Raw genomic sequence first — 25,003 nt, 5'->3', positions numbered from 1 at the left:
CTGACACCTGAGCACTAAGAGCTGCTCGGACACGTGCTCTGTTCTCACACATTACCCTGATGAAGGAGAACCTCCTGGGTCTGATTAACCAGTAAATCACTGCTAATGAATCAGCACTGGAAAAATATCCTGATGCCATACTCCAGTTTCCCAGATTTTGGGTCAGTACTACAGTCCTCCGACAGCCGCTGGATGGAATGACCAGCTAACAGCAGCACTTCACATACAAAATCGTTCTGGAACTGGAACACAGGAATACTCCTCATTAAAATCACAATCCACCAGTGATTATTATTTTTATTATTATTATTTAATAAGCGCACTTATTAAAGGCACAAACTGAGGTCAATGGAGAGAGAGAAGCAGAACTCAGCAGCCATTGCTGCAGATGGTGGCAGCACCTCCAGAGACAGGAACCATTTCTAGCACAAGATGAGACCCCGGGACACGAACACGTTTGTGAAACGCCTTCCTTGGATGGAGGGCAGAACACAGAGGCAAGGACCAAGTGACACAATAAGCAGATGAGCTCAATGCCTTGGCACGCAAGATTCGCTCAGGAGCTCGTGGGGATGATGCTAGTAGGAGCTCAGACACTAAAAAGAATGGAACTTGCCATCTTCTGAGAGCAGGAGATGGTGAATGACATCTCAGAAGTGTATTTTGAGCTGCACTGCAATTTTTGTTCCTATGTTCCCATACAGATCTGGAGTGGAGGAACCGGCTGAGCTTGCAGGGCTGGAAGAAGCTGCGAGGCACCCAGTGTCACCCTCCCCGAGCCAGGGAGAGGGAAAGGACTTGATCTTACAAAGGCCAAGGCTCTCAAGCCTTGTTCTCTACATGATCAGCAACAACTTGAATCACATGTGCAGAGCAGTGGGGACAAAAAACCCCACCAACCTCCCCTCTTCCAGCCCTCGGTGAACACAGAAAGGACTTGTTCACAAATGTACAGTACTGCATAAACAGCAGTGGAGGGAAGCTCCCCTCCCGCCTGGCTTGCCCTGCGCCCTTTGGGGGCTGAATTCCCCGCGGGGTAGGGGGAAAAGGACATGGAAAATCAGCATTCCCGGCACAGCCTCCTGCCCCAACCCAGGGCTGCGTGATGCGATGCTTTGCTAAACCACCCGGCACTTCACCGCCATTCAAAAAGATACCAAAGAAGGCTTCGATTATAAGTAAATTACATTCACTTTTAACTACATCCTTTAACAAAATGAATTTTCAGCAGAGGGGGAATGTCACAGGCTTTAAAGGCGGTTGAGAAACATGTGGAAGGGGAGCGCAACGTTGAAACAGAAACCTGGGTATCTAAATCTCGGAGCACAGCTATAAAACTTCTCAACTATGGGACGGTGTCCATGACCCACCTTGGCCGGGTTGAGCGCGGTGATGACCCACATGCAATAGGCGTTGTTGTCGTACTGGACGGGGTAGTTGGGGGACGTTATGACGCCGCTGGGCCCGCGCAGGTACGTGTCACACATCCTGGCTGCAGAGAGGGAAAAGACAGGGCAGTGAGGTCTCCATGCGCTGGGATGTGTATTGTGCTCTTTGTTTGAGGAGGAGAGAGAACCAGAGGTGTGTTCAGTATGGAGGTGTGGGAGAATTAAGTATTGCTGCTCCATGTTGTTTTCACAAGCTAAAAGATCCCTTTTTGCCATGCAATGGACATTTATCTGAATAGATGAGAGGGGTGTTTCCAAGGGTTATCAAACAGATGGATCACCAGACCTTCCAGCAGCAGCCCATTCTCTAGTGCTCAGACTGATTTTCATTTATAAACTACATTAAAGTCCTCAGATAAATACTTTGATATCCAGGACTGTGAAAACCATTACATGGAAGACGTCAGGTGGGACACAGTTCCTTCTTCACATCCCCAGAAAGCCAAATGTCCACTGCAGGCCACAAGAAATTCTGCACAGCAAGTCTTTGCTAGGTGAGGGCTGACTTCATTTTACATGGCTGTGGACTCGGAACCACAATGGGAGCTTAACTTCCTATCTTAAAAGTATCTGAGGTAAAGCAGAAGCTGAAAAGTGCTTAAGCAGGGAAATTTCTGCCTGTGCTATTCCTTTGATGTGATATTTAACCAGAAAATAACAAGAGCAGCGTCCTGCTTTTGTAACCGCTGCTGCTGTTGCGACAGAGCCTCAAAATCAATTTATTTCAAATCTCAAAGGAGCCGTATTTGCACATGTGGCATCCGTGAGGTGTTTTTTCCCCATCTCAACAGCAGTAGTCTGGAAAATGATCTCCTGGCCGAAGGGTTTGACTGCACGGGCAGGCACGTGGACACGAGCAGCACTGGAAGCAGCTCGGGAGGGAGCGCAGGGCACTGGTCCACAATGCTCAGAACATGTTCCTCCTGCCCCCTCCTCCAGGAGCTCATCCTGGACCTGTTACACAGAATCACAGAATGGACTGGGTTGGAAAAGACCTCAGAGATCGTCAAGTCCAACCCTTGGTCCAACTCCAGTCTGTTTACTAGATCATGGCACTAAGTGTCATGTCCAATCTCAGTTTAAAAACCTCCGGGGCCGGTGAGTCCAGCACCTCCCTGGGCAGCCATTCCAATGCCTGACCACTCTCTCTGCAAAGAATTGCTTTCTCATCTCCAGCCTCAATTTCCCCTGGTAGAGTTGAAGCCCATGGCCCCTTGTCCTATTGCTGATGCCTGGGAGAAGAGCCCAATCCCCACCTGGCTAGAACTGCCCTTCAGGTAGTTCTAGAGAGTGCTGAGCTCAGCTCTAAGCCTCCTCTTCTCCAGACTGAACAAGCCCAGCTCCCTCAGCCTCTCCCCATAGGGCTTGTGTTCCAGTCCCTTCCCCAGTCTTGTTGCTCTTCTCTGGACCCGCTCCAGCACTTCAATCTCTTTCCTGAGCTGAGGGGCCCAGAACTGAACACAACACTCCAGGTGTGGCCTCCCCAGTGCAGAGCACAGGGGAAGGATCACTGCCCTTGTCCTGCTGACCACGCCAGTTTGGATACCGGACAGGACACCATTGGCCTTCTTGGCCACCTGGGCACACTGTTGGCTCATGTTGAGCTTCCTGGTTAGTCCCCCAGGTCCAGAAAAAAAGGTAAATCTCATTATTCCCATTAAAAGTGGCCAACGGAAATATACAGGGGTTGAGTTTGCCCAGGACCCAGCGGGAATCTGGAGATGCAGTAAACTAGTTTCCCAACAGTGGCAAGAGGTTTGATGGCTGGGTGTCGGAATTGGTTCAGTCTGGGGTGTTAAACCCGGCTCATCGGATGCCCCGATCGCTGCAACTTGAGAGAAACTCAGCACCCAGTAGCGAAGTGGAACAAACAGCAAAAAGTGGCGTAAAACTGAAATGGCAGAACAAACGTAAAACTTTTTAAAAGAAAAAAAACCCCAAAGTTAACTGTTAAAAAAATTAAGTTGATTCATAGAATCCTAATAATGTGGGCAAATCCTTTCTTATCTCCCGCAAGAGAACACCATAAATTTCCTTTATAGTGTCACATATTTATGCCAAATATCCTCTTACACTGATTTAATTTATTCTAGGCTTGTTTCAAGAATTAGATGGGATTCCAAAGCCTTGAAAAAACCTGCAGATGAAATTAAAGAAAAAAAGAACGGAAAACGTACCAATTTATGACTTTAAGAGCTTTAGAGGGACTTAATTTCAAATATTACAAGTTGCTCATTATTAGCAGTACAAATATCACGATTACGTGTGCCACTTTTTAGGGACGGAAAGGCAATGGAAACTAAATGGCCAAGGGCAAGGTGGGCACGAGGGAAAGAAAACTCCGTTCAGTGGTGCTGGGCCACGGGATAATCAGGATGGTGCTCGTTAGGAACCACAGCATCAGTAACCCCAGCAAGTTCCATTTAATGGAATCCCTCTCCAGATTTTGCTCCGGGTTTTCATCTTTTCTCCCTTTATCCTATAAAAAGAAATACCTGGGATAGAGAGAACAGAAGGGGGCAGAAAGCATCGCAAAGAGGTGAGGACGTAATAAGTGTGTATGAAGGACACAAATATAATCCATATGGTGCAGATCTAATAGCTTATGAAGCTCCACAGTCAATGGAAACAGCTTTATTAGTTCCATTATGCGCAGGAACAGGTGTTTTCCTTAAAACCTCCATTTCTGGAATTAAAAAACTGCACGGGAACCAAGTAAAGGGCTTTTTCTCAGGCTGGTGCTGAAAAGACTGAAGATTTGAACCCATGCTACTTTCTCTCACCGTTAGAAAATAATAAAGATCCTCTTGAGCATGATGCTGGCAAGAGCAAAGCCCAACTTCCAAAGGCACAAACGCACTCAGCGCCGAACACACAGCGGTGGAGATCTGAATATTCCCCAAAGGCTGTGAGCATTCAGAGGGGCTTTTCTAGCCCTGCAAGCAGGGGTTTGGAAACACATTTGTGCAGGCTGAGGTTAAGAACCCGCTGAGGGATCAGCCAAGCAATGGCAAACCTGGGGCGACGCACCAGGGGGACAGGAAGGACACGGGTTCTCTCAGGAGTCCTAGTAACTCGGTCATGTTATTCTTTGCCTTCTCACCTCTGCAGACCGGCCTGTGGTCGCTCCACGCAACAATTATGTCGCTCACTCTCTTACAGGTGATGCTTTTGGAGCCCTGTAAATCATAGCCCTCGTTACAGGTGAACTGGAGGCTGGAGCCTAACCTAGCAGACAGAACAAAGGCTCAGGTTAGAGACAGAGACATTCCGCAGCAACAGCTTTGTCACTTTTTACCACCCCACTGATTGTCCAAATGCGAACAGAGAGACCTCCCCGGCCCTCCGGGCGACAGCAGAACGAGTGAGGGACAAGCGCTGCCCGTGTGTTTTGTGCTGTTTGCCCGAGGTGCTTGTAGCCCAAGAACAGACTCGAGCCTTTCAGTTCAACTTCAGTGGGGATTGTATTCAGTGCAGGAGCACAGACTGAGCCCCAAGAGACGACACGCTCGGCATTCTTAGAAAAAATACCTTCATCTACTAGGGAAAGATTTGTTCTTTATTCTATCACTCACTCTAGATTCAGATCCTTCGCTGCTTTAAGCCAATCCTGCCTTATTCACTAAAGCAACACAACACTGGTTTACAGCAGCTGAGAATTCATCCTATGGAATTTAGGGACTTCGGGGAATTCCCCTCCTATCCATTTCCCGGATTTCAGGAGAATTTGATAGACTCAGGTTAAATAGAAATACACTTTTAGTGAACGAAACAGCCATCGACAGCAAAATAAGATTAAATATTGATTTGCTATTGCTAACAGCAGGCTGATTCATTCCTGCACGCTTCAAATGGATGCTAGCAACTACAAGGGAATTATGGCATTGTCTTAAACTTTATAAGAAAACAATTATCTGGCACCATGTGTACTTATTGACAAAGAACTGCAGCGGTGCTTTGGGGAGTCACCTCCAATTCACCAGGGCCAGGGCCAGGCTGTGACTTCAGCTCATTTAAAAAGCGATATTATTTGTTGTTTAAGACAGTTCGTTCTGCACTTAAGCGGAGGAAGGAATGACAACAAACATTGATTATACAAGCCTGGCTGAATGCCCGTATTGTGAAAACGAGAAATACGCTGAAAGAGAGATCATTACACACCCTCATCTGGGACACGATCCCCCGAACGCGCATGCACGTTCAGACACACTTGTTCTTCTCCATCGCTCATCTCAACACGCTTTTCAGACACAACGCATTCAGAGGACGCCAAGGAACACACAAGGGTCACCGACAGCGGCTTTGCAGCATGCATGAATACACACAAAACACGTTCTTACCTAAAATCGTTGCCTATTCTTTTGCCTCTCTCTGGAATCCCAGGGTCTGGACACATATTATGTCCCTGGGACACACCAACCTGAGTTACTACAAAGCAAAAACAGCACATACAGAGACAGAATAGCACAAGAAACATTCTTTCATCAATTGATCTGGTGGATGTGGAGAGAAAAATGGCAACTGGTAGCTCAAAAACCCCGAACATGGTCCTTTTTGTTTAGAGAAAAAACAGCTTTGGAAACAAATGTAACTGGAATCATTTCAGCTCAGTTTATACAGCAAAGTGTTTTCTAGGAAACGCCAGCTAGGGACGCAGTTTTCCCTCCGTTCCACTACAGAAGTACCGCTGAAAAGTTGCTTTTTGTTTCATTCTGCAAAATGACACCAATTCCACAGCCCATTTCTGAAGCCTGTGATTGAAACGCCACCTGCGACAGGAGCAGGTGACAGCCCGTCCCCTCCAAACCCATCCAGCGCGGCCAGGGAGAGAAAACAACCCGATGGAAAGGCAGGTGTGTGATACCGGGGAAAACCAAGCACAGAACAAAAGGGAGAGAGGAGAGGGAGATGCGAGTCTAGCATTTTAAAGCAAGTAGTTTAGCTTGAATATGAGAATTTGTATGGAGCAACCTTAATGTAACTGCCGACAAACATGGTATCTATGAAGTGTGACCAGCACTGAGTAAATACCTTCCAACTTCACCCCCTATCTCCCCATTTCCACCTCCCCCTCCAGCCTGTCCGATGGCGCAAACAAGCGTGGACATGGGGTGGGTGTCACCTGGGTGGCTCCTGACAAGGGTGAGATCTAGAATTACACTAATCGCTATTTTGAATTCCAGTACTACCAAGATGCATGATAATACGGGACAAAGGGGTGATTTCGGCACAGAAGTTCGTGTGACTCCGTTTTCTTGTGTCACCAAGCAAGGGACACAAAGAAAACGCAACGCTTCTTGGCGATGATGCTGAAGCAGCAAAGCATGGATCTTAAGCGAGTGATTTCCGTTCTACCTCTGCCTATCGCTAGATTAAAGGGAAAAAATCCCAGTTATACTCCAGAACACACTGTGTTATCACGGTGTCCCCACCACCCGTGCCAAATGGAGGATGGCGTGGTGACAAGAGCATGTTTGTCACAACAGACAAGCTGGCTCCGCGGCTGGAGAACAGCACTGGGCACCGTGTGAGATGCGGAGGTGCCTGCACGTAAATATTGACATGGGGAGAAAAGCACATGGAGTGTCTGCACAGCATGGATGCACAGAAAGGCAAGATCATTAATATGGTAGTTATTCATTGGGTAATCATGCCTCGCGCAGTCAGGCACTGTGGGTAACGCTGGTCCTAAAAGGATGGAAGGATCGCTCTGGTACGGAGCTGCTATCTGAACATCCACATCACCCTGTGCTGAGAATATCACACCAACATCTCGGCCCATTTTGTCCCTCCTGGGTCCCCTTTACCTCCATCTCCCACTGCCGTGCTGGAGCCACCCTGTCCCACACCATCCCTGTCCCTACAGCACCATGTTTGGTGCCCCAAAAGAGGAGCGAGAACCAGCTCTATGAGAAACCAGACTCCTGGAGATCGCTTTCCCTCTCCTGCATATTCATAACCTCGTGTGAAGCTCGAGCACGTGGGCAACAGAGACACGAGCAAGAGACAGAGGCATGAAAGCGGCACACGGTCTCTTTTGATGGCTGCGTTTTGTAGCTACAAAGCTTTGCTGCCACTTTTCACGGATTCCGAATGTACACGGGAGTCAGAAGGAAACGAGCCCTACCCAGAGCAGGGACTCTGCTCTGACGTTGTCACCAACCGCGTCCCAAACCCCTGCTCCAGGGTGGCATCTCCGGCAGGTCTCAGAGGTGCAAAATAATCGGGCGATCCTCTTGTAAATGAAGCCACCAGCTTCCAAGAGCCCTCCTGCCAGTGCTTGGAACAATACGCTGCTTCTGAGCAACGAGAGGTCACCTGAACAAAGTACATGGGTGACACCGTCGTCCTTGGGGATTCTTCACCTGCCACACACCTATGCAGACGTGCTGACTGCGCCTACAGGTATCTCCAAACAAAGGAAAATTAACGCTTAGGACGGAGCGTACAAACTAGGGTTGTATGTCACAAGTCCATATTGGATTCAAGGAAAAGCACTAAGATTTCTCATCTTGCTTCTACACCTTCCCCAAGTCAGACACACCAAACGAGACACGCACAACACAGCGTCTGCAGATCTGTCTGCATTCAAACGCTTGTACGCTCCTCCTCGTGGAGGAGATTGCCTTTCCACACCCAATTCTTCCTCCCGCGGTCACAAAAGTCTATCCGGACAACCTCCGCTATGTCCACGGTAGCGATGCTGCACTGGTGTCACGTCCACTTGCCACGTCCCATGTGAGAAGGCAGCGAACCTTGAGGCCTCCGATGTGTCAGGAGGAACTGAGGCCACAGGTGAGCAGCAGAACCCACGGGCACCCGAGGACAGGTTCTCAATTACCAACCACACTTGCGAAGACCAGAACCAGTTCTTCTCGTTAGCTCGCATTTTGTTCACACCTATTTAACACGTGTAGATAAACCAGCGGACAGACAAACCAGAGCAAGGGGAAAAGGATAGACATCTCCATATCATGATAGTTGGGATGTTTTGTAAAGGAGAGCAAAAGAAGAGGATGGATTAGATGGTCACTTACAGAAACTTTTGTTCTTCTATCTTTTGTTTTAGACACACACAAAACAACCAAAGCGAAGGTTAGAAACCATATTTGTTACGCTGAGAACCTGCTGTCAGTGCTGTGTTCATCTTCCCGAAGGTCTGACTGATCTATGCCCGGCTGTACCACTCCAAAATGAATTCTTCAAGGTTACCAGGAAAACAATACATCTTACACACTGAGATGAACTGCTCCATTTCTACATTACAGGCTGAACGATTCTCTCCCCAAACCACAGAACCAGTTCTCCATCCCCTTCATTCTCCTCATTTTCTCAACAACTTCCTGCCCATCATTTCTGCAAACCCAGCCAGTTATTATTGGTTTGTTTGCCACAGTAATTTACTCCATCTGGTAAAAGAACTGAGAACTTCCTTTAGTTCTCTGTATCTCCCCATGTTAATCAAGTTCACTGATACTAAAAGATTCCCAAGGGACAATTTTTTATTGAATTTAGGAATGTAAAATATCAACTACAAAATAAAGCGGCATCTAAACAGGCTTTTCAAACACTCAGCATTTCTCAGCGTGAGAAATACAGTGAAAGCAAGTGAGCTTTTCTGCTGGCACGGGGAGGGAAGGATGGCAGCAGTAATTAGCTGTTTTAACACGGTTCATCCTTACGATCACGCTAAGGCTCGCAGGTACCCCATGCGATCATCGGTCAAGTTAAAGCGTTACACAACTCAGTCCGAAAAGGAGGAGAGCTCGTAGCCAGCAGCCCATGGCTGCAACGCTCGGGATCTAGAAGCTTCCATACCCTCGGGCTGAGATCTAAAACTGCTCAATGCCTCCAAGATGACTTTGCGTTGGTACATTTGAAGTAGATTTTGACAAGTCTGAATATCCACAGAACCTGCGCTACTTCATACACCCCCTTCCAATGATACCCAGCAGTGCGTTTTCGGGTAACGTCTCGTGCAAAGGTCAGAAAAGCAACTTGGATGCTGTTTTGTAAAAGCAAAGGACCGTGTTTTCCCCACCGTGTGAACGCAGAATATACGCATCTCCAAACTGCACACAGTGAAAGAAATAATCTCCCAAATGCAAACTAAAACAACTATTTCTCATATCTTATTCTCCACAGCTGTATTGTTTTTCCTCTAATAACGATTAAAGCAAGATGTTCAATTCATTTTCGGGATGGTGAACAGTACAAGGCTCTTCAATTTCAAATAAACATGTTTGCAAGCAAACGCAATCAGCAGCTCCCCCAAAAGTCCTTATTTTTACATGTTCTTTTTCTGCAATAGCACCACAGCTCTTTGTCGCTACATTCTGCCCCCGCTCAGACACGTGGACACAAACCACAGAGTCCACCAGCAAAGCAGAAACCCTTCCACACACCCCCCGGTACCGCACACGGAGCTGCAACCACCCCGGGCGGCCGCAGGTTCCTCAAGGGATGATTTCAGGTACAAAGAGCACTAGAAAACACTCCTGGTAAGCAAGTCTCTGAAAGTCAAGCATGGTATAGCCCAAGCTGTTACCAAGAGACATAGAAACCTCTAAATCTCTGCTCTTTGAGCCAGATGAACCTCACAGATCTTTAATCAGCCTGTCCCACCTGTATAATTATCTCTGATGCATATGCAGACTCGTAAGCTCACAGAAGTTTGAGAGAAGCAGGGGCACGGCCAGCCATGCAAATCAAAGAGGTACGGGGGAAAAGGAGATAACATTTTGGGGCTCCGTTTGCTGAAAATGAACCACGTTCTGGAGACACCTTCTCCGGAATGAGCATTTCTGAGGTTGGAAATTGTCTGTAGAAGTGTGACAGCACAAGGCTGTGCGAGATAGAGGTTAATCTGGGTTTACAACCCGGACCTCGCCGAGAGCGGCAGAGCCGAAGGCACGAGGGCCGTGCCAAGCGCCACGCTGGCAACGGGCAGGAATTTGGGCCACAGCGCTATCACCATCTCTATTATTATAGCTTAATAGCTTTCGGGCTAAGCCGTCTTCCTACGCTGTTTTGCCTTATCAAACACGACAAGATTAGCGCTACGGGAGATGCTGAATCGACAGCTTTGAAGAGTGGAGCCTGCCCGCCGTGGGGTGAGGATAAACCGGGCACGGGCAACAGGAAACTCGTACGCGTTTGTTGTCCAGAGCGGAGCACGGCCGGGACGGAGCAGCGTCCGCTGGAACGGACAGTTCCGTCACTGCCTCTTGCTGAGACTTCAGCGCTTACTGCTGACAATGGTCATTAGCGACATTAATTAGCAACAGGTGACACTGCTACAGGGAAGCGGCCGAGCGTTCCCGGGAAGGAGCAATGGGAATCCCATATAAACTCAATACCAGAATACTTATATAAATTAATGACTCCAAACCGTGTTCACCCGGTGAATACTCCTTTCCCCACGACCCCCATGATCACAGCCATCCCGCTCCAAACACCCTCAGCCTCCAGTGCCCACGCCATCCCAGCCAGTGCCCTTTTCCCACTCAGGTAAGTGAACCGAAATGTTCATTACAACTAAATTCTTCTTGGTGAGAACACCTGATGGGACCGGGAACATCTCGCGTACAGGGTTTTTCTTAAAATGGAATTCGTTTTCTCTAAACACGCCTCACCATTTTCTGCTCTGGAGACTTTGGGCAATTTACATCCTGTTATTAATTGCCTTGTTGGCCCTGCTGCTGAAAACCTGGAGACTACAAACACCCTCAGACGGGCCCAGAAATGAGCCATTTTCATTGCAGACAGCAAGTGATGGTTTAAACTCAGTTCATCCCTTTTTTCTTAAGTGAATCTTGCATCTAAACTTAAGGCGAATGAGATCTCCAAACAGCACCTCTTGGATGGGTGTAATGGACTCTGCAACAAAATGAGCAATTACATCCTCTCCTCTACAATCTATTTTATGAAATGCTACATTCTGTTCCTATTTGAATTTATATAAGATATCAACTCAAGTTAATTTGTATCCCTCCTCCCCTAAGAGCCCAGTCATACACATAAAGAACCTGTGAGTTTGCTTCTGATTTTAAAAGAACCAGGTGTAAAGATGAATGGACCTAATGGATCCACTTCCTGCAAGAGGAAAAACCACCAGTGACAAAGCGACATTCTGAGCACGCCCCTCACACATCAACCCCCAAATACACTGGAAGCGAGTCACTAACAGGGGAACCACAACAATCGCTATTTATAGGCTCTTGCACAGCAGCGACGTGATTCTTCTGTGAGGACAATTAGATAAAATGCAAAGAGAAAAGCGACCACTATTACCTCCGTAGCTCTTCTTTCGATGTGGTTATCCCTAACTCCTAATTTTACAGTTGCGATATTGCTTCAGTTTTCCAGTTTGACACTAAAACACGACAGCAGTCGCGAAGGCCGGTCTGTCATCGAGCAGGACGCATACAGTATATATTAAACGCACACACACCGATCCCCTCCGCTCCCGCTGCACCGAGTTAGTAAATGCTTGTGAATAGAGCACTGGACGTGATGCAGTAATGCAGGGGGCAGAGAGGGAAAAGCATTGAGGCTTTTAAGAGTGACAAAGTTTTAGAGATTACTGGAAAGTCAAATGAAATGTTCGAGGAGATCATTCTACAAAGACAGAGCAAAGAGGAGCCAAGGAACTTACACACTGATGTCTTCTGGTTATTGTCCTTGCTGGGCATCAGCTTCACCCCTCTGGACTTCATTTCCATCTGCTTTTTGACTGTAGAGACACATACAAAACAAAGCAGGGAAAAGGAAGAGATTTAGCAAAGCATTACGGATTATTTAAAAAGAAAATGAAGCAACAGTTGCGCACTCCAATGCCACACAACGTAAAAACTGTGCACAAGCCTAATAAATAGCAGAATCAAAAAGGCAGTGAAACAGCAGAAAAAAAGAGCCATATTAAAACCCTGTTGTTGGCAGAGAGAAGTACAAGCTTACAGCTATTATTAGTGGGTCTGTAAGCCTTTCCTCACACGGGAGATGCTCCACTCCCTCCAGCATCTTGGTGGCTGCGCTGGACTCTCTCCAGCAGTTCCCTGTCCTGCTGGAACTGAGGGGCCACAGCTGGACACAATATTCCAGGTGTGGTCTCCCCAGGGCAGAGCAGAGGGGCAGGAGAACCTCTCTGACCTACTGACCACCCCCTTCTAACCCACCCCAGGTACCATTGGCTTCCTGGCCACAAGGGCCCAGTGCTGGCTCATGGTCACCCTGCTGTCCCCAGGACCCCCAGGTCCCTTTCCCCTACACTGCTCTCTAATAGGTCATTCCCCAACTTACACTGGAACCTGGGGTTGTTCCTGCCCAGATTCAAGACTCTACACTTGCCCTTGTTCTATTTCATTACATTTTTCCCTGCCCAGCTCTCCAGCCTGTCCAGGTCTCTGATGGCAGCACAGCTTCCAGTGTCACCACTCCTCCCAGCTTGGTGTCATCAGCAAACTTGCTGACAGTCACTCTATTCCCTTGTCCAAATCATTGATGAATATATTGAATAATACCGGCCCCAGCACTGCCCCCTGAGGCACTGCATTAGATACGGGCCTCAACTGGACTCTGCCCCACTGACCACGACTCTCTGGCTTCTTCCCTTCAGCCAGTTCAAACTGTGCTTCTCTTGTTCTTTATCTTGTCATTCTTTCATCCCTAAATTAGCACATTTCTGAGACAAAGTTGTCAAAAAAAAAAAATTACCGATATAACTAACAAGGTTTTTTTTAATCATGCTTTTCTGGCTTTAAAAACAACAACAAAGAAATCTGTTTCTAACATCTGTTTGCAGAGGCTTCAGACAGGAGATGTCAAGCATTGCTCCTTGAAGCTTAGCTCAGGTAGCGCTTTTCTGAGGAAGATGCTGTTACAGCTTGGAGCTTGTTGTTCATCGTTTGGCTACAGCTTTTCGCTTTTGCTTTAAATGAAGCAGTTTTACTTCAAACTGAGGTCTACATTAGCTTAAGAAAAAAATAATGAAAACCAGCTTATGTTGCTTGTGTCTTTCTCGCTCGTATCTTTAATCCGTCAGCAGTTTCTTTGCTTTATATTTTTAAGAAGGGGAAAAATAATTAACAATTTGCCACTTTCAAAGCAAATCTAACGCACACCCGCTTCTTTTTTCCTGTGATCAACCTGCAAACGCACCAGAACAGCAGCAGGTCTCCCAATGTCCCCACCAGCCCCTTATTCCTCCAGTCACGGTACCATAATTCTGGGGTATTTGTAGCCCGACCTCAAGGTGTTTAACAAACGCTCTGGATCCAGGACTAAAGAAAGGACACGGGGCTACAAAATCTCAGCTTTTGGGGCAAGTTTGGAGCCTATTTCTGCCTCAACTAGAAACAGCAACAGCAACTGGACTGACCTGGGGACACAGGGAGAGCCTCAGTCGCAGCCAATATTCCCTCCCGGTCAATAAAACACAGTCAAGCCCAAGTATCTAAGGCTACATTTGAGCTGCTGCGGGATGTACGACGGCTCATGACTTTGCAGTATCTAATTCACTGCTCCGTAAAGCGCTTTGGGGCACCGTCGGTAAGGAAGCAGCTTTGTGAAAAGCATTTCCATTTTTATATTCTCCGCTACTTCCCTTGCAAGTCACTTTATGCGATTACCAGCGAATTTTTCTCCGAGCCACACACGGCAAAGCAAAAATCTGTTGATCGGTGCGTGATAAAACCAGCCCTAAAGGACAAGGAAAGGTTTGTAAGCACCAGCTAAACCCTGCACACCCAGAACTGATGCTGAACTGAGGATAATGCGTCTCTAGAAGGGTCAGCGCCAAATTGCAGCCCCTTGCATGGATTTCCCAGCGCTGCCCAACACCCCAAAGGGTTGCGGAGAGTTCACAACTTCAGCACATCTGGGCCTTGCACACAACCACCCATTTTGCAAAAGGACACACTAAATACCAAAGGTTCGCCTGTATTAATTCCTCCCTTCCAGCATCCAGCCCTGCTCCAAATTTGTGATTAATGGAAAGCCAAGCTGCAAAACACCCAACAGTAATGAAAACAAGCAGCAGAAACCAGACATTCATTACTAAGCACCAATCCTAAAATACAGAGGCTAAACGGCATTACCCATGAAGTATACACTCCCCTAATTGCATCGTGTCTCTATCAGCGATAATTGATAAAGAGAGATCGCTATATACTCTCCTCTTAATCCTTCACTTTGTTTGCGACGTGGAGACGTAATAAAGAAAGTCAAGCTTTACAAATGACTCAGTTTAGATTAGATCAGGTCAGAATACACTATCACTTCTTAAAAAATAAGAACGATTCTCCCACTCTATGCCCTCGAAAATCTGGTATACAAAATCTATTTTGTCTATACATTTGAATGTGGAGCAGTACTACAAAGGATTGTGTCGGCATAATTGCATGAACAGAAATTCCTCTGTTTTCTGGAGGGTTTTGCTGCTCGCACACGTCTGACGGATCTAATGGAATACTCAGTATCCTGTCAAATTTAAAACATGACATTACAAAGCTTTTCCAGCAAGCAGCCAGTCTGGGGTGTTTCTTTTAAACCGTTTCATGTTGCTGTAAATGAGAATTTAAGGAGACGTTTATTTATTTTTAATTTGGAAAACAGCATTTCAGCAAAAATAAAAGGAATCTACTCCACAAGCCTCCGTTCCCCTCGCTGGGGGAATCGTATTAAATCCAGATGTGCCTGAAGCTCTTTTTCTGCTGCTGGGGTGTTTGAGCATCACCTGGGATGCTCCAGGTGCGCTCACAGGGATTCTCACTCAAATCAGAGGTGAAGAAAACACCTTCAAATGGACCCATTGTGGAATTCTATGTTCCTGCCCTCAGCAACACTGCATCAGAGCATCCCGACGTGCAGGAAGCCAAGGAAGGGAGCCAGGAGACCTGCATGGTTAAACAGGAACTGCTGGGTGTGCTCAAGTGGAAGAGGAGAGTTTCTAGATCATGGCAGGAGGGGCTGGCCACTTGGGGAGAATGTCAGGCTGTTGTCAGAGGGTGCAGGGAGGCAACTAGGAAAGCTAAGGCCTCCTTAGAATTAAACCTGGTGGGCAAGAGGGGTCAAGGAGAACAGGAAGAGCTTTTTCCAACACATGGCAGATAAAACTAACAGCAGAGGTAATGTAGGCCGCTGATGAACAAGGTGGGTGCCCTGGTGACAGAAGATACAGAGAAGGCAGAGTTACTGAACGCCTTCTTTGTCTCTGTCCACTCTGCTGGAGTCTGTCCTGAGGATCCCGTACCGCTGAGGCCCCAGAGGAAGGCAGGACAATGGGGGAGATGCCTGGGTTGATGAGGACTGGGTTAGGGAGCAGTTGGGCAATCTGGACATCCATAAATCCATGGGTCCGGATGGGATGCACCCGCGGGTGCTGAGGGAGCTGGCTGAGGTCATTGCTGGACCGCTCTGCACCACCTTTGCCAAGTCTTGGGAAACAGGAGAGGTGCCTGAGGACTGGAGGAAAGCAAATGTCACTGCAGTCTTCAAAAAGGGCAAGAAGAAGACCCGGGTAACTCTAGACCGGTCAGCCTCACCTCCATCCCTGGGAAACTGATGGAACGACTTCTCCTTGGTGCCATCTCAAGGCACATCAGGGATAAGAGGGTCATTGGGGCAGTCAACATGGCTTCACCAAGGGGAAGTCGTGCTTGACCAACCTCATTGACTTTTATGAGGACGTAACAAGATGGATGGATGATGGCAGAGCAGTGGACATGATCTACCTTGACTTGAGTGAGGCATTTGACACAGTCTCCCACAGCATCCTCACAGCTGAACTGAGGGAGTGCGGTCTGGATGAGCGGGTAGTGAGGTGGACTGCGAACTAGCTGAAAATGCAGCTAATATGAAGGCTTTAGCTCACAGGCAAATTCACTAAAAGACAGACTTGTTTTTAACAAGACCAGGACACCCTGTCCTTAGAAGCCATGTATATGGTGCAGCGTGTGCACCCAGACCCAGTAAAGGTGATAGATCTGCTGGTTTTTGCACTGAGCCCCAGTACAAGCTCATCCACACTTATCCTCCTCCCCGAGGGTGCAGGACAGAAGGGGAATGGGATGGGGAGATCAATAAAATGGCAATTATGTGTTGGTAACAATCAGTGAAAAAGCAATTTAGGATCCAACTTATGTAATAAAATATATGGAGAGACAGACTAACCCAGCCAGTGCGTTATTTAGATCTGTTTAGCATCATTTTCAATTCGGCAGGGTTTTTTTTGTTTTATTTCTTGTTTTTTAGTATTGAAATCTTCCCTACCAGACGGAAAGAACCTGACAACAGCAAGTGCGTGAAGCATGGGTGCCAGGCTCCCTGCGCCAGGCAGACAGAGGTCCCGCTTCAGTGCCACTTCAAGAGCACGTTCTGAAGTTCATCTTCTAAACGCTCAATACACAAAAGCACAGTTCATTATACCTAACAAAACAGCTTCCAAGGAGCGTGCCAGATTAGAACCCCCTGACATTTACCTAATCAGAGGAAATTATAACATTAATCTTTATTTTTCTATTGAAGAAAAAATGATGATTCAGACAGGTGTTTTAATAGAAAGCAGCAATCATGACAGCAAGGGAAAATGTCACATCAAGAGCCATCAGCTGCATGCAGTCGATCGCGTTATACCATAAAAAACCCAAAACACAAAGGTTTTCTCTTGCAATTTAAATTTATATGTTAAAAGAAAGCAAGGGAAGTTAAATAATGGTGACTCATAAAGCAAAACCCATGTTGAGGCCACGACAACACCACTGAGGTTCAACAGCGAACAAACAGCGCAAATTTTCAGATTTATCTAAGGAAACTCCTCTCTCTTTCACTTTGTTCTTGTCACTCTGGGCCTATGGTACTTTTTCTCACCCAAGTTCTGTTTGTTCGCCCTGAGAAAAGCTGCTGAGCTGGACTGACACCAACCTGCGACATGGACACAAGGAGCTGGACGTCATCCTGCTCCGTCCTCCCTCTCCTGATCCCACCACCTGCAGCAACAACGCTGCACCCACAAAACCCCTCCAAATCCTCCGAGAATGGTGTAAATCAGCCTACACAATCCACCCTGGTGACGGTTCGGTCCACAATGAGATGCACTGAGCTGCAGTTCGCCACGGCTGCCTCTAAAACTCAGAAAACAACGGGATCTTGGGTGCTAAAGCATCTCCCTCAACAGCACCTGAGGATGTCAACCCTGAATCCACTCTTCCTGGGATGGCAGGAACCACAGGACAAACCTTCAAACCAGGTTCTGTGACCATGGGAAATGGTGATATCCCATCTGAATCGCCACGGCCCACCCATTGCATCCTGCAAATCAGCTGGTAAAGGAACATCTACTAACAAAGCGCATGCCCCAAATCTCTTTTCCTTTGCGCTCCCAGCACTTACTAGCGGTAGCTCTACACATGACAGCGCCTGGATACCCAGCTGGAAAATTAACATTAATAGGATACAGAAGGATCGTGCAGGAAGTTAGCTGTAGATTTCTACGAAAAATTTAACTTTAGGGCAAACGTGCTGTGAATAGTGAGGCTGAGCAGGACTCACCTTGGTACTGGGCGCTGAAGCCCTTCTGCCTGTGGTTGCCGTCTGATGTGAAGTGGAGCCGCAGCCAGTTCTTACTGCTGATGACAGGGGCAGGCAAATTCATCCCAGTGAACCTGCAAGAAACCAAGCAACAAGAGCCACGTGTTATTCTGTGAATCGTAGCCCAAATACCTGTTCTGCAGGTAAAACTCCTACACAAACAGGAACTCCTGATAGAGTGGCTCCAGCTCCAAGAAGGCAGAGTCCCACCCCAGGGCTGTTTCTGTGCCCGCGTCCCTCTGCTTCTCTTCCCCGCACCATCGGTAATTACTTGTGTATCTCGTTGATATCATAAGAAATAGCACAAAATCATCTCAGGGTACACCTAAAGTACGCTAGATGAGCTTGACTCTCCAGCTTATTCAGTGCTGGGTTCATATTTGGTTAACTCTGCTTAAAGAAAAAAGAGTATGTTGATTTTAACTGAGAAAGAATTGCCAGAACCGTTCTCTTTCAGTAGAAATAGGCAGCAAGAAGCAACGATTTACGATCTGTCTCAAACTGGAGAAGATTCCAGCCATCAAACAGGAGGCGGAAAGCTCCACAGCCATTACCAGCCAGTCCTTCAGCAACCGCTCTCTTCATACCTCCTTATCCTTTTTTTTTCTGTAAAGTATTATGCTGTTTGCTTTATTAAACTGCAGACTATAATTCTTGGCTGAGTTGTCACATGTCACATCTCAGTCCAGAGCAACGTTCACCTTAGTCACAGCACCCTTGAATTGAGGTGCATAATGGTGATATTAACCACGGTAAGGAGAACAACACTACCATGACAAAAGCTATTACGGAATCCTATTATTGTTAATGAAAGCCCATTTAATTTTTTAATCCTAGACTGTCGCTTATTTAAAAATTATTGGCATTCCAATAACTATGCTTTTTTAGATGAGGGCAAAAGGATCCCAGAAATCTATTCCATTCCAAAGGATACTTGAGATTTTATTACTACGCACTTTCAACAGCCTGGAAAATATTTTACGAGTCCTTCCCTCAACCGACACCGCGATGGGTGAACTCACCGTTAGCTGCGGCCAACAGGAGGGAGCCGGGATAACACCTGGCAGCGCGTTTATTAACGGGAGCTGAACCGCGATGTGATCCTGCTCTCCCGTTAATGGAATCACGGAGATGGTGCTGCTGCATAACTAACGCATCCCTGCCACCTACCGCACAGACTCCAAACCCCGCGTCACCCTGTGCCTGAACTCCGCATAATGATTAAGCATGACTGACAACATTCTTTACACTATAAAATTAAGATTGATCCTAGGTTCCAGTGTCAGTTGGGAAATGACCTATTAGAGAGCAGTGTAGGGGAAAGGGACCTGGGGGTCCTGGGGACAGCAGGGTGACCATGAGCCAGCACTGGGCCCTTGTGGCCAGGAAGGCCAATGGTACCTGGGGTGGGTTAGAAGGGGGTGGTCAGTAGATCAGAGAGGTTCTCCTGCCCCTCTGCTCTGCCCTGGGGAGACCACACCTGGAATCTTGTGTCCAGCTGTGGCCCCTCAGTTCCAGCAGGACAGGGAACTGCTGCAGAGAGTCCAGCGCAGCCACCAAGATGCTGGAGGGAGTGGAGCATCTCCCGTGTGAGGAAAGGCTGAGGGAGCTGGGGCTCTGGAGCTGGACAAGAGGAGACTGAGGGGGGACTCATTAATGTTTGCAGATATCTAAAGGGGGAGTGTCAGGAGGATGGAGCCAGGCTCTTCTGGGTGACAACCAGTGACAGGACAAGGGGCAATGGGTGCAAACTGGAACACAGGAGGTTCCACTTAAATTTGAGAATAAACTTGTTGGGGTGAGGGTGGCAGAGCCTGGCCCAGGCTGCCCAGGGGGGTTGTGGAGTCTCCTTCTGTGCAGACATTCCAACCCGCCTGGACACCTTCCTGTGTAACCTCATCTGGGTGTTCCTGCTCCATGGGGGGATTGCACTGCATGAGCTTTCCAGGGCCCTTCAACCCCTGACATTCTGGGGTTCTGTGATCATTTCTCTATTGGGTATTTCCATTTCAGTTCTGTGGACCCTTTTTTGAAATACAAGGTGCTATAAAAACGGATTCTTTATGGCCTTCTGCCACCCTTAGGCAACTCAAAGACAGCTGAACCAATCCAATCTGAAACTTTTTCAAGTAACTAAGTTCAACCAAACATATTTTGGGCTGAGATCAAACATAAGATGCCTAAAACCAATTCTGAGGAAGTTACTATGGCTGGTTGTTATGACAACATGTTTAAACTTAATACTCTTACTCCCAAAGGCTATTCTATTATTCATTCTGAATCAATAGTCAAACTTCTCATAAATAATCTTTAGCTATGCAGAGCCAAATTTTGCTTTCATAACTGTGGAGAGCTGAGTAATTCAATTGTCTGATATAAGAACTAGACAACAATAAAATTAACCTGTCTGAATAAGGCAGAATTTCACTCTCCTGTCCCTTAGTCCCATTTTTTTTAATAAGCATATTTGAGAATTAGCCTCAGCAGCCTGCAGACTGGTAATCTACTTACACAAATACTTCATTTTAGGTAGGTGAATAGTCCACTATTTACTTCCAAGGGTCCCGCCTACACGAAGAGCTAAAATTCTACCAGCCGAGGGAATTAACACTTTGAAAATCAATTAGAAAAAATACTGGATTGCCCTTCTTGCTACCTTTGCAATAGCATCAATAATTACTTAAGGCAAAAGCAGGAGGCAAAAAAGTAATCAATCATAAGCACAGTGCACGGCACCCGCTTTGTGTTGCTGTAAAGAAATACAGATTCTTAGGCTGAAAGAAAACGGTTCCCTGAATTCCCTGCACAGAAATTTTCATCAGCACCGTATGTCAGCTGCTTAAGACACTGATGGCGTTTTGAAGGGACTAAACCAGCTAAGAAGTCACTATTGGGTTGTCATTTCCATACCCACCGCTGTTCAAACTGGGCACACAAAAAGCGCATTCTCTGGGGCTCCCGGCTTATCTTTGCCCTTTTATTTCTAAAGTTACGCAGCATTTTAACATCAGGTCGTGGTACCTGGAGCTACTTCAGGTCTCTGGTCCTGCTGGTCATCAGCATCCAAGCCCGATTTTAGTAGCAAAGCAGCAGCCGAGACACCAACAGCAACGGCAAAGAGCAGGAACCGCGTCCTCCACCCACCCCAGATAGACCACAACATCCCGGCCGCTGAGCATCGGGAACCCCCATGAAATCACGGGGACAAGCACACGGACACACGTCACGCAACTTGTGAGAGTTGGGTTTCTGGAGTAGATTTATTTCAGTGGTTTTCTTTCCTTAATTGATTCCAGTTAATAGAATTAGTTCAGCAAAATAAAGGCCTTACTTTTTTATTAGCTTAATTGCTCGTAGAAATATCACTCCAGGCTGTATATCTGCACCGAGCTCAAGCCCCCCCCTGCGCCCCAAGGAGGGGAATCTCCAGTCGATGCAAAAGGAATATTTAATCTATGGATGGTCTTGTCCCCCCATCCCCAGGGCACTTTAAACCCACGTGCCCGGAGCACCTGATGGAGAAGCAAACCAACCACCCCACACAACCAGGAAAACAGTAACATAATTCTGACGGAGAAGAACTGGCATGGCTAGAGGCAGGGATTTAATGGAAAACATCATGCTCACCTGCAGTTAACTACTAGCTTTTCAACATAAGGCTCCCACAGGTTTAAAATAATCATGAAGCGGCATTAATGGTTAATTGATAATGGAATATTTAATTACAGATAAACACAGTTGGACTGAAGCAGCTGCATGGTCTTTGAATGCAAATGCCCTGGCTGCTGCTGCTGAATCGCAAATGAAATGGGAAGGATGCTCAGCAGGCAGGAGCCAGCAGCACTCACAGAAACCACAGAAACGCCCCCAAAACTCTTGCAGGAGCTGCCACTGTGCATGGGGACAGCACCCGTTAGTGCTGCTGAACCCGCGGACAGACCGACAGCCGCCCAGGACAAACACGATCGCATGATAAAGGCCGCGACACGCGCTCTCGGAGACGACGCGGAGTGCGCTGTGACACGGAGCACACCGCGGCTGTGCTGTCAGCTGCTCAAGGTCACGCTACTTCGCTTTATAAACCCCAAGCTGCCTTCAGGAAAAGGGAGGAGCTACATTACAGAGGCTTGGAAACGCACAGAGCTCATCAGAAGAGCCCGAAACGCCTTTCCACGTTCCCCAGCGCGCTTCTGTACTACATTGTGTGCTCGGAATTTCCAACACCTACCGTTAGCCCAATAAATGATTGAAATTCTAATAGTCCGGTGAGTCATGTAAATAAAAGCCCTTCTGGTTTGGATGTCTGCCACTGTATTTTGCAGTATTCCACACTTTGTTTTAATAATAAGTCTACTAGCAATGTGCAAAACTTCCCAAGCCTCCCCATGTCCGTTCCCGCTCCCTCCCCTTTCCTGCTGCCATCGCCACGAGATATGAATCACTTGATGAAATATTCAGCTTCCTGAGTATGGCAACGTGGTAACTGAAATCTAAGGCTTGGGAATGACTAAGTAGCAGCGCAAGAACTGGTTTTAAAGTAAAATCAATAATCACTACGCACTGATGGGAATTCGCTACCCATTTGGTATTAAACATCTTTTTAATCCTGGAGTCGCTTGGAGAAAGAGCAGAATGGAGCTTTTCAGCATTTCCAAGCAGACAACCTGTGAAAAATGTACTCTCAAGCAACTGATTTTAGCCCAAACGCTTTCCAATATTGTTTTTAACCAGACCATTAAGGCATTTTTCCTTAGGTGAAACTGAAGCCTCCATGTCTAACACAGCTCCTGCAATTCTTTATTGCACAATACAGAAAGGTTAATGGGAGCAAAACTCCTCTTTTGAGCAAAAGCAGTGAAGTGTGGTTTTCTCAACTAAATTATTTTCTTTATTTCTTTTCTTGCTCTTGTATTTCACATTGGATCCAGGAATTAATTATTTAAACCGTTCAATCAGCCATTCCTCCCTTGGCACAATTAGTATTACTGTACATGGATGGCACTGATTAATCTGCATTCACGCACCATTATCTATTTACAATCCCAATTCTTGCTTTAATTTGGTTCCGCGTGGAGAGAAAGAAAAGAAGGGGGGGGGAAATAAATCAATAAAACATCAGAAAGTGAGCTAGAAGCACTAGAATCATGGAGATATTTGCAGACGGAAGAACCCATTTTAACCACCCCAAAATGTGATCAGCACCAAACTGACCATGGTATTTCTTAAAGAACCCTGATATGACGAGCAACTCCTTGCATGGCTGCAGTGCAACCCGACTGCAGGAGCGCGTGGAGCTGAAGGTCACAACCGGAGGTGACAACTCTGCTACAAACCATGTCACGTCCAGTGCGTCACTTGCAAGCAACGGGTTTAAGCGTGAACTTGAAGCAGATGCTGACCAGAATCAGCACGTACTGCAGCACCACAGAATCCCAGAATGTCAGGGGTTGAAGGGCCCTGGAAAGCTCATGCAGTGCAATCCCCCCATGGAGCAGGAACACCCAGATGAGGTTACACAGGAAGGTGTCCAGGCGGGTTGGAATGTCTGCACAGAAGGAGACTCCACAACCCCCCTGGGCAGCCTGGGCCAGGCTCTGCCACCCTCACCCCCAACAAGTTTCTTCTCATCTTTAAGTGGAACCACCTGTGTTCCAGTTTGAACCCATTGCCCCTTGTCCTGTCACTGGTTGTCACCAGAAGAGCCTGGCTCCATCCTCCTGACACTCCCCCTTTAGATATCTGTAAACATGAATGAGTCCCCCCTCAGTCTCCTCTTGTCCAGCTCCAGAGCCCCAGCTCCCTCAGCCTTTCCTCACACGGGAGATGCTCCACTCCCTCCAGCATCTTGGTGGCTGCGCTGGACTCTCTCCAGCAGTTCCCCTGGAATTGATGTTTCTGACCACCCAGGACCCCAAACACATCAACACATTTCCATTTCCTCACGGCATTTATTGCACTGAAGCATCCTGACTGTTCAGAGATTAATCTTCCCTCCAGCACAACTAAGGGACATATTGCACAAGCTCTTCATATCTCTGTGTATTATTATTCACTTCACCTGTATTTTTAACTTTTCATCCAAACGTCTGCTCAAATTATCATGAGAGCTGTACCATTAATTCCGAACATCTTATTTCAGCATGTCTACTCTCTTAAACAAAGCATACTCGAGCACCTCTAGACCTCATTTCTCAGTTGCAAGAGACATCCCATCACAATGGATTTTTACAAGGAAAATGAATAATTACATTGAGATATTGTTCCTCACTAAACGCTATTGAGATGGAGAGAACACACCTGCATCTTGAGCCTGTTTCAGCAGCAAAGTTACACCAGCCTGGAAGATGCTCAGAAAATGCCACCAGATCAGCTTCCCACATCCCCAGCCCATGGAAACCCCTGGGGACTCCTGCCTGCAGAGCATCCTGTAAAAACAGCTAAAAACACTGAAAATGAACTTATTTGACCGCTTAGGCTTCCATCCTGTCATCAAGTGAGGTGCTTCAAAGCCCTTGCCACCATCAACACGTTTTTAAGACATACAGTAGGGCTCAGAGCCCGTCTTAACCCCTGGGACAGACCTAAGCAGAGGTGGTTTTGGCAAGAGAGTCATCACTCTCCTCCTTCTCCAAAAGGAATCAGAACTTCGGCTTAGGAGGACAGGTTATTTTAGAAATTCAGACGTTCCGCAACCCTGCAAACCCCAACAACACCTCGTGACACCCCATGATTGGAGATGACAGAATATGGGAGATCTGCTCAAAATCAGAGCGGCCAAGAAGCCACCAGTGCTGACTCAGCACTGTAACAGCGAAAATGAAACGGTTCTGATTTGGATTGCACCTCGGTCTTAGTTCTTGGATGTAGCTTAAGAGTAAATCCCTCTCCCGATGGAACCGGGTCACAGCACTTTTGACCTCAAACCTTCTGCCACCTGGTTTTCTCCCAGTTGAGCTACACTGATCTTC

The 25,003-nt window shown here is 47.1% G+C and overlaps 1 protein-coding gene across 4 annotated transcripts in view; it reads right to left on the bottom strand.

Moving 5' to 3' along the window:
* CSMD2 (CUB and Sushi multiple domains 2) overlaps positions 1–25,003 on the bottom strand; it is a 264,468-nt gene that overhangs the window by 124,622 nt on the left and 114,843 nt on the right. For 3 of the 4 annotated variants that reach the window (XR_010468147.1, XM_065041591.1, XM_065041590.1), the window contains 5 exons: positions 17,997–18,109; positions 12,106–12,183; positions 5,789–5,876; positions 4,552–4,676; positions 1,371–1,492 (listed from right to left, as the gene is read on the bottom strand). Coding sequence is in view for 3 of the 4 variants with exons in the window: in XM_065041591.1 (XP_064897663.1) it covers positions 1,371–1,492; positions 4,552–4,676; positions 5,789–5,876; positions 12,106–12,183; positions 17,997–18,109 (526 nt within the window). In the remaining variant the exon portion in view is untranslated. The remainder of the gene's footprint in view (positions 1–1,370; positions 1,493–4,551; positions 4,677–5,788; positions 5,877–12,105; positions 12,184–17,996; positions 18,110–25,003) is intronic. The other variant, XM_065041592.1, reaches the window with a different exon arrangement.

Source organism: Columba livia, chromosome 26 (genome assembly GCF_036013475.1).
Source record: "Columba livia isolate bColLiv1 breed racing homer chromosome 26, bColLiv1.pat.W.v2, whole genome shotgun sequence".
Lineage (NCBI taxonomy): Eukaryota > Metazoa > Chordata > Aves > Columbiformes > Columbidae > Columba > Columba livia.
Note: the sequence above shows the minus strand (reverse complement) of the source record. Positions and strands in the feature narration are given on the sequence as shown.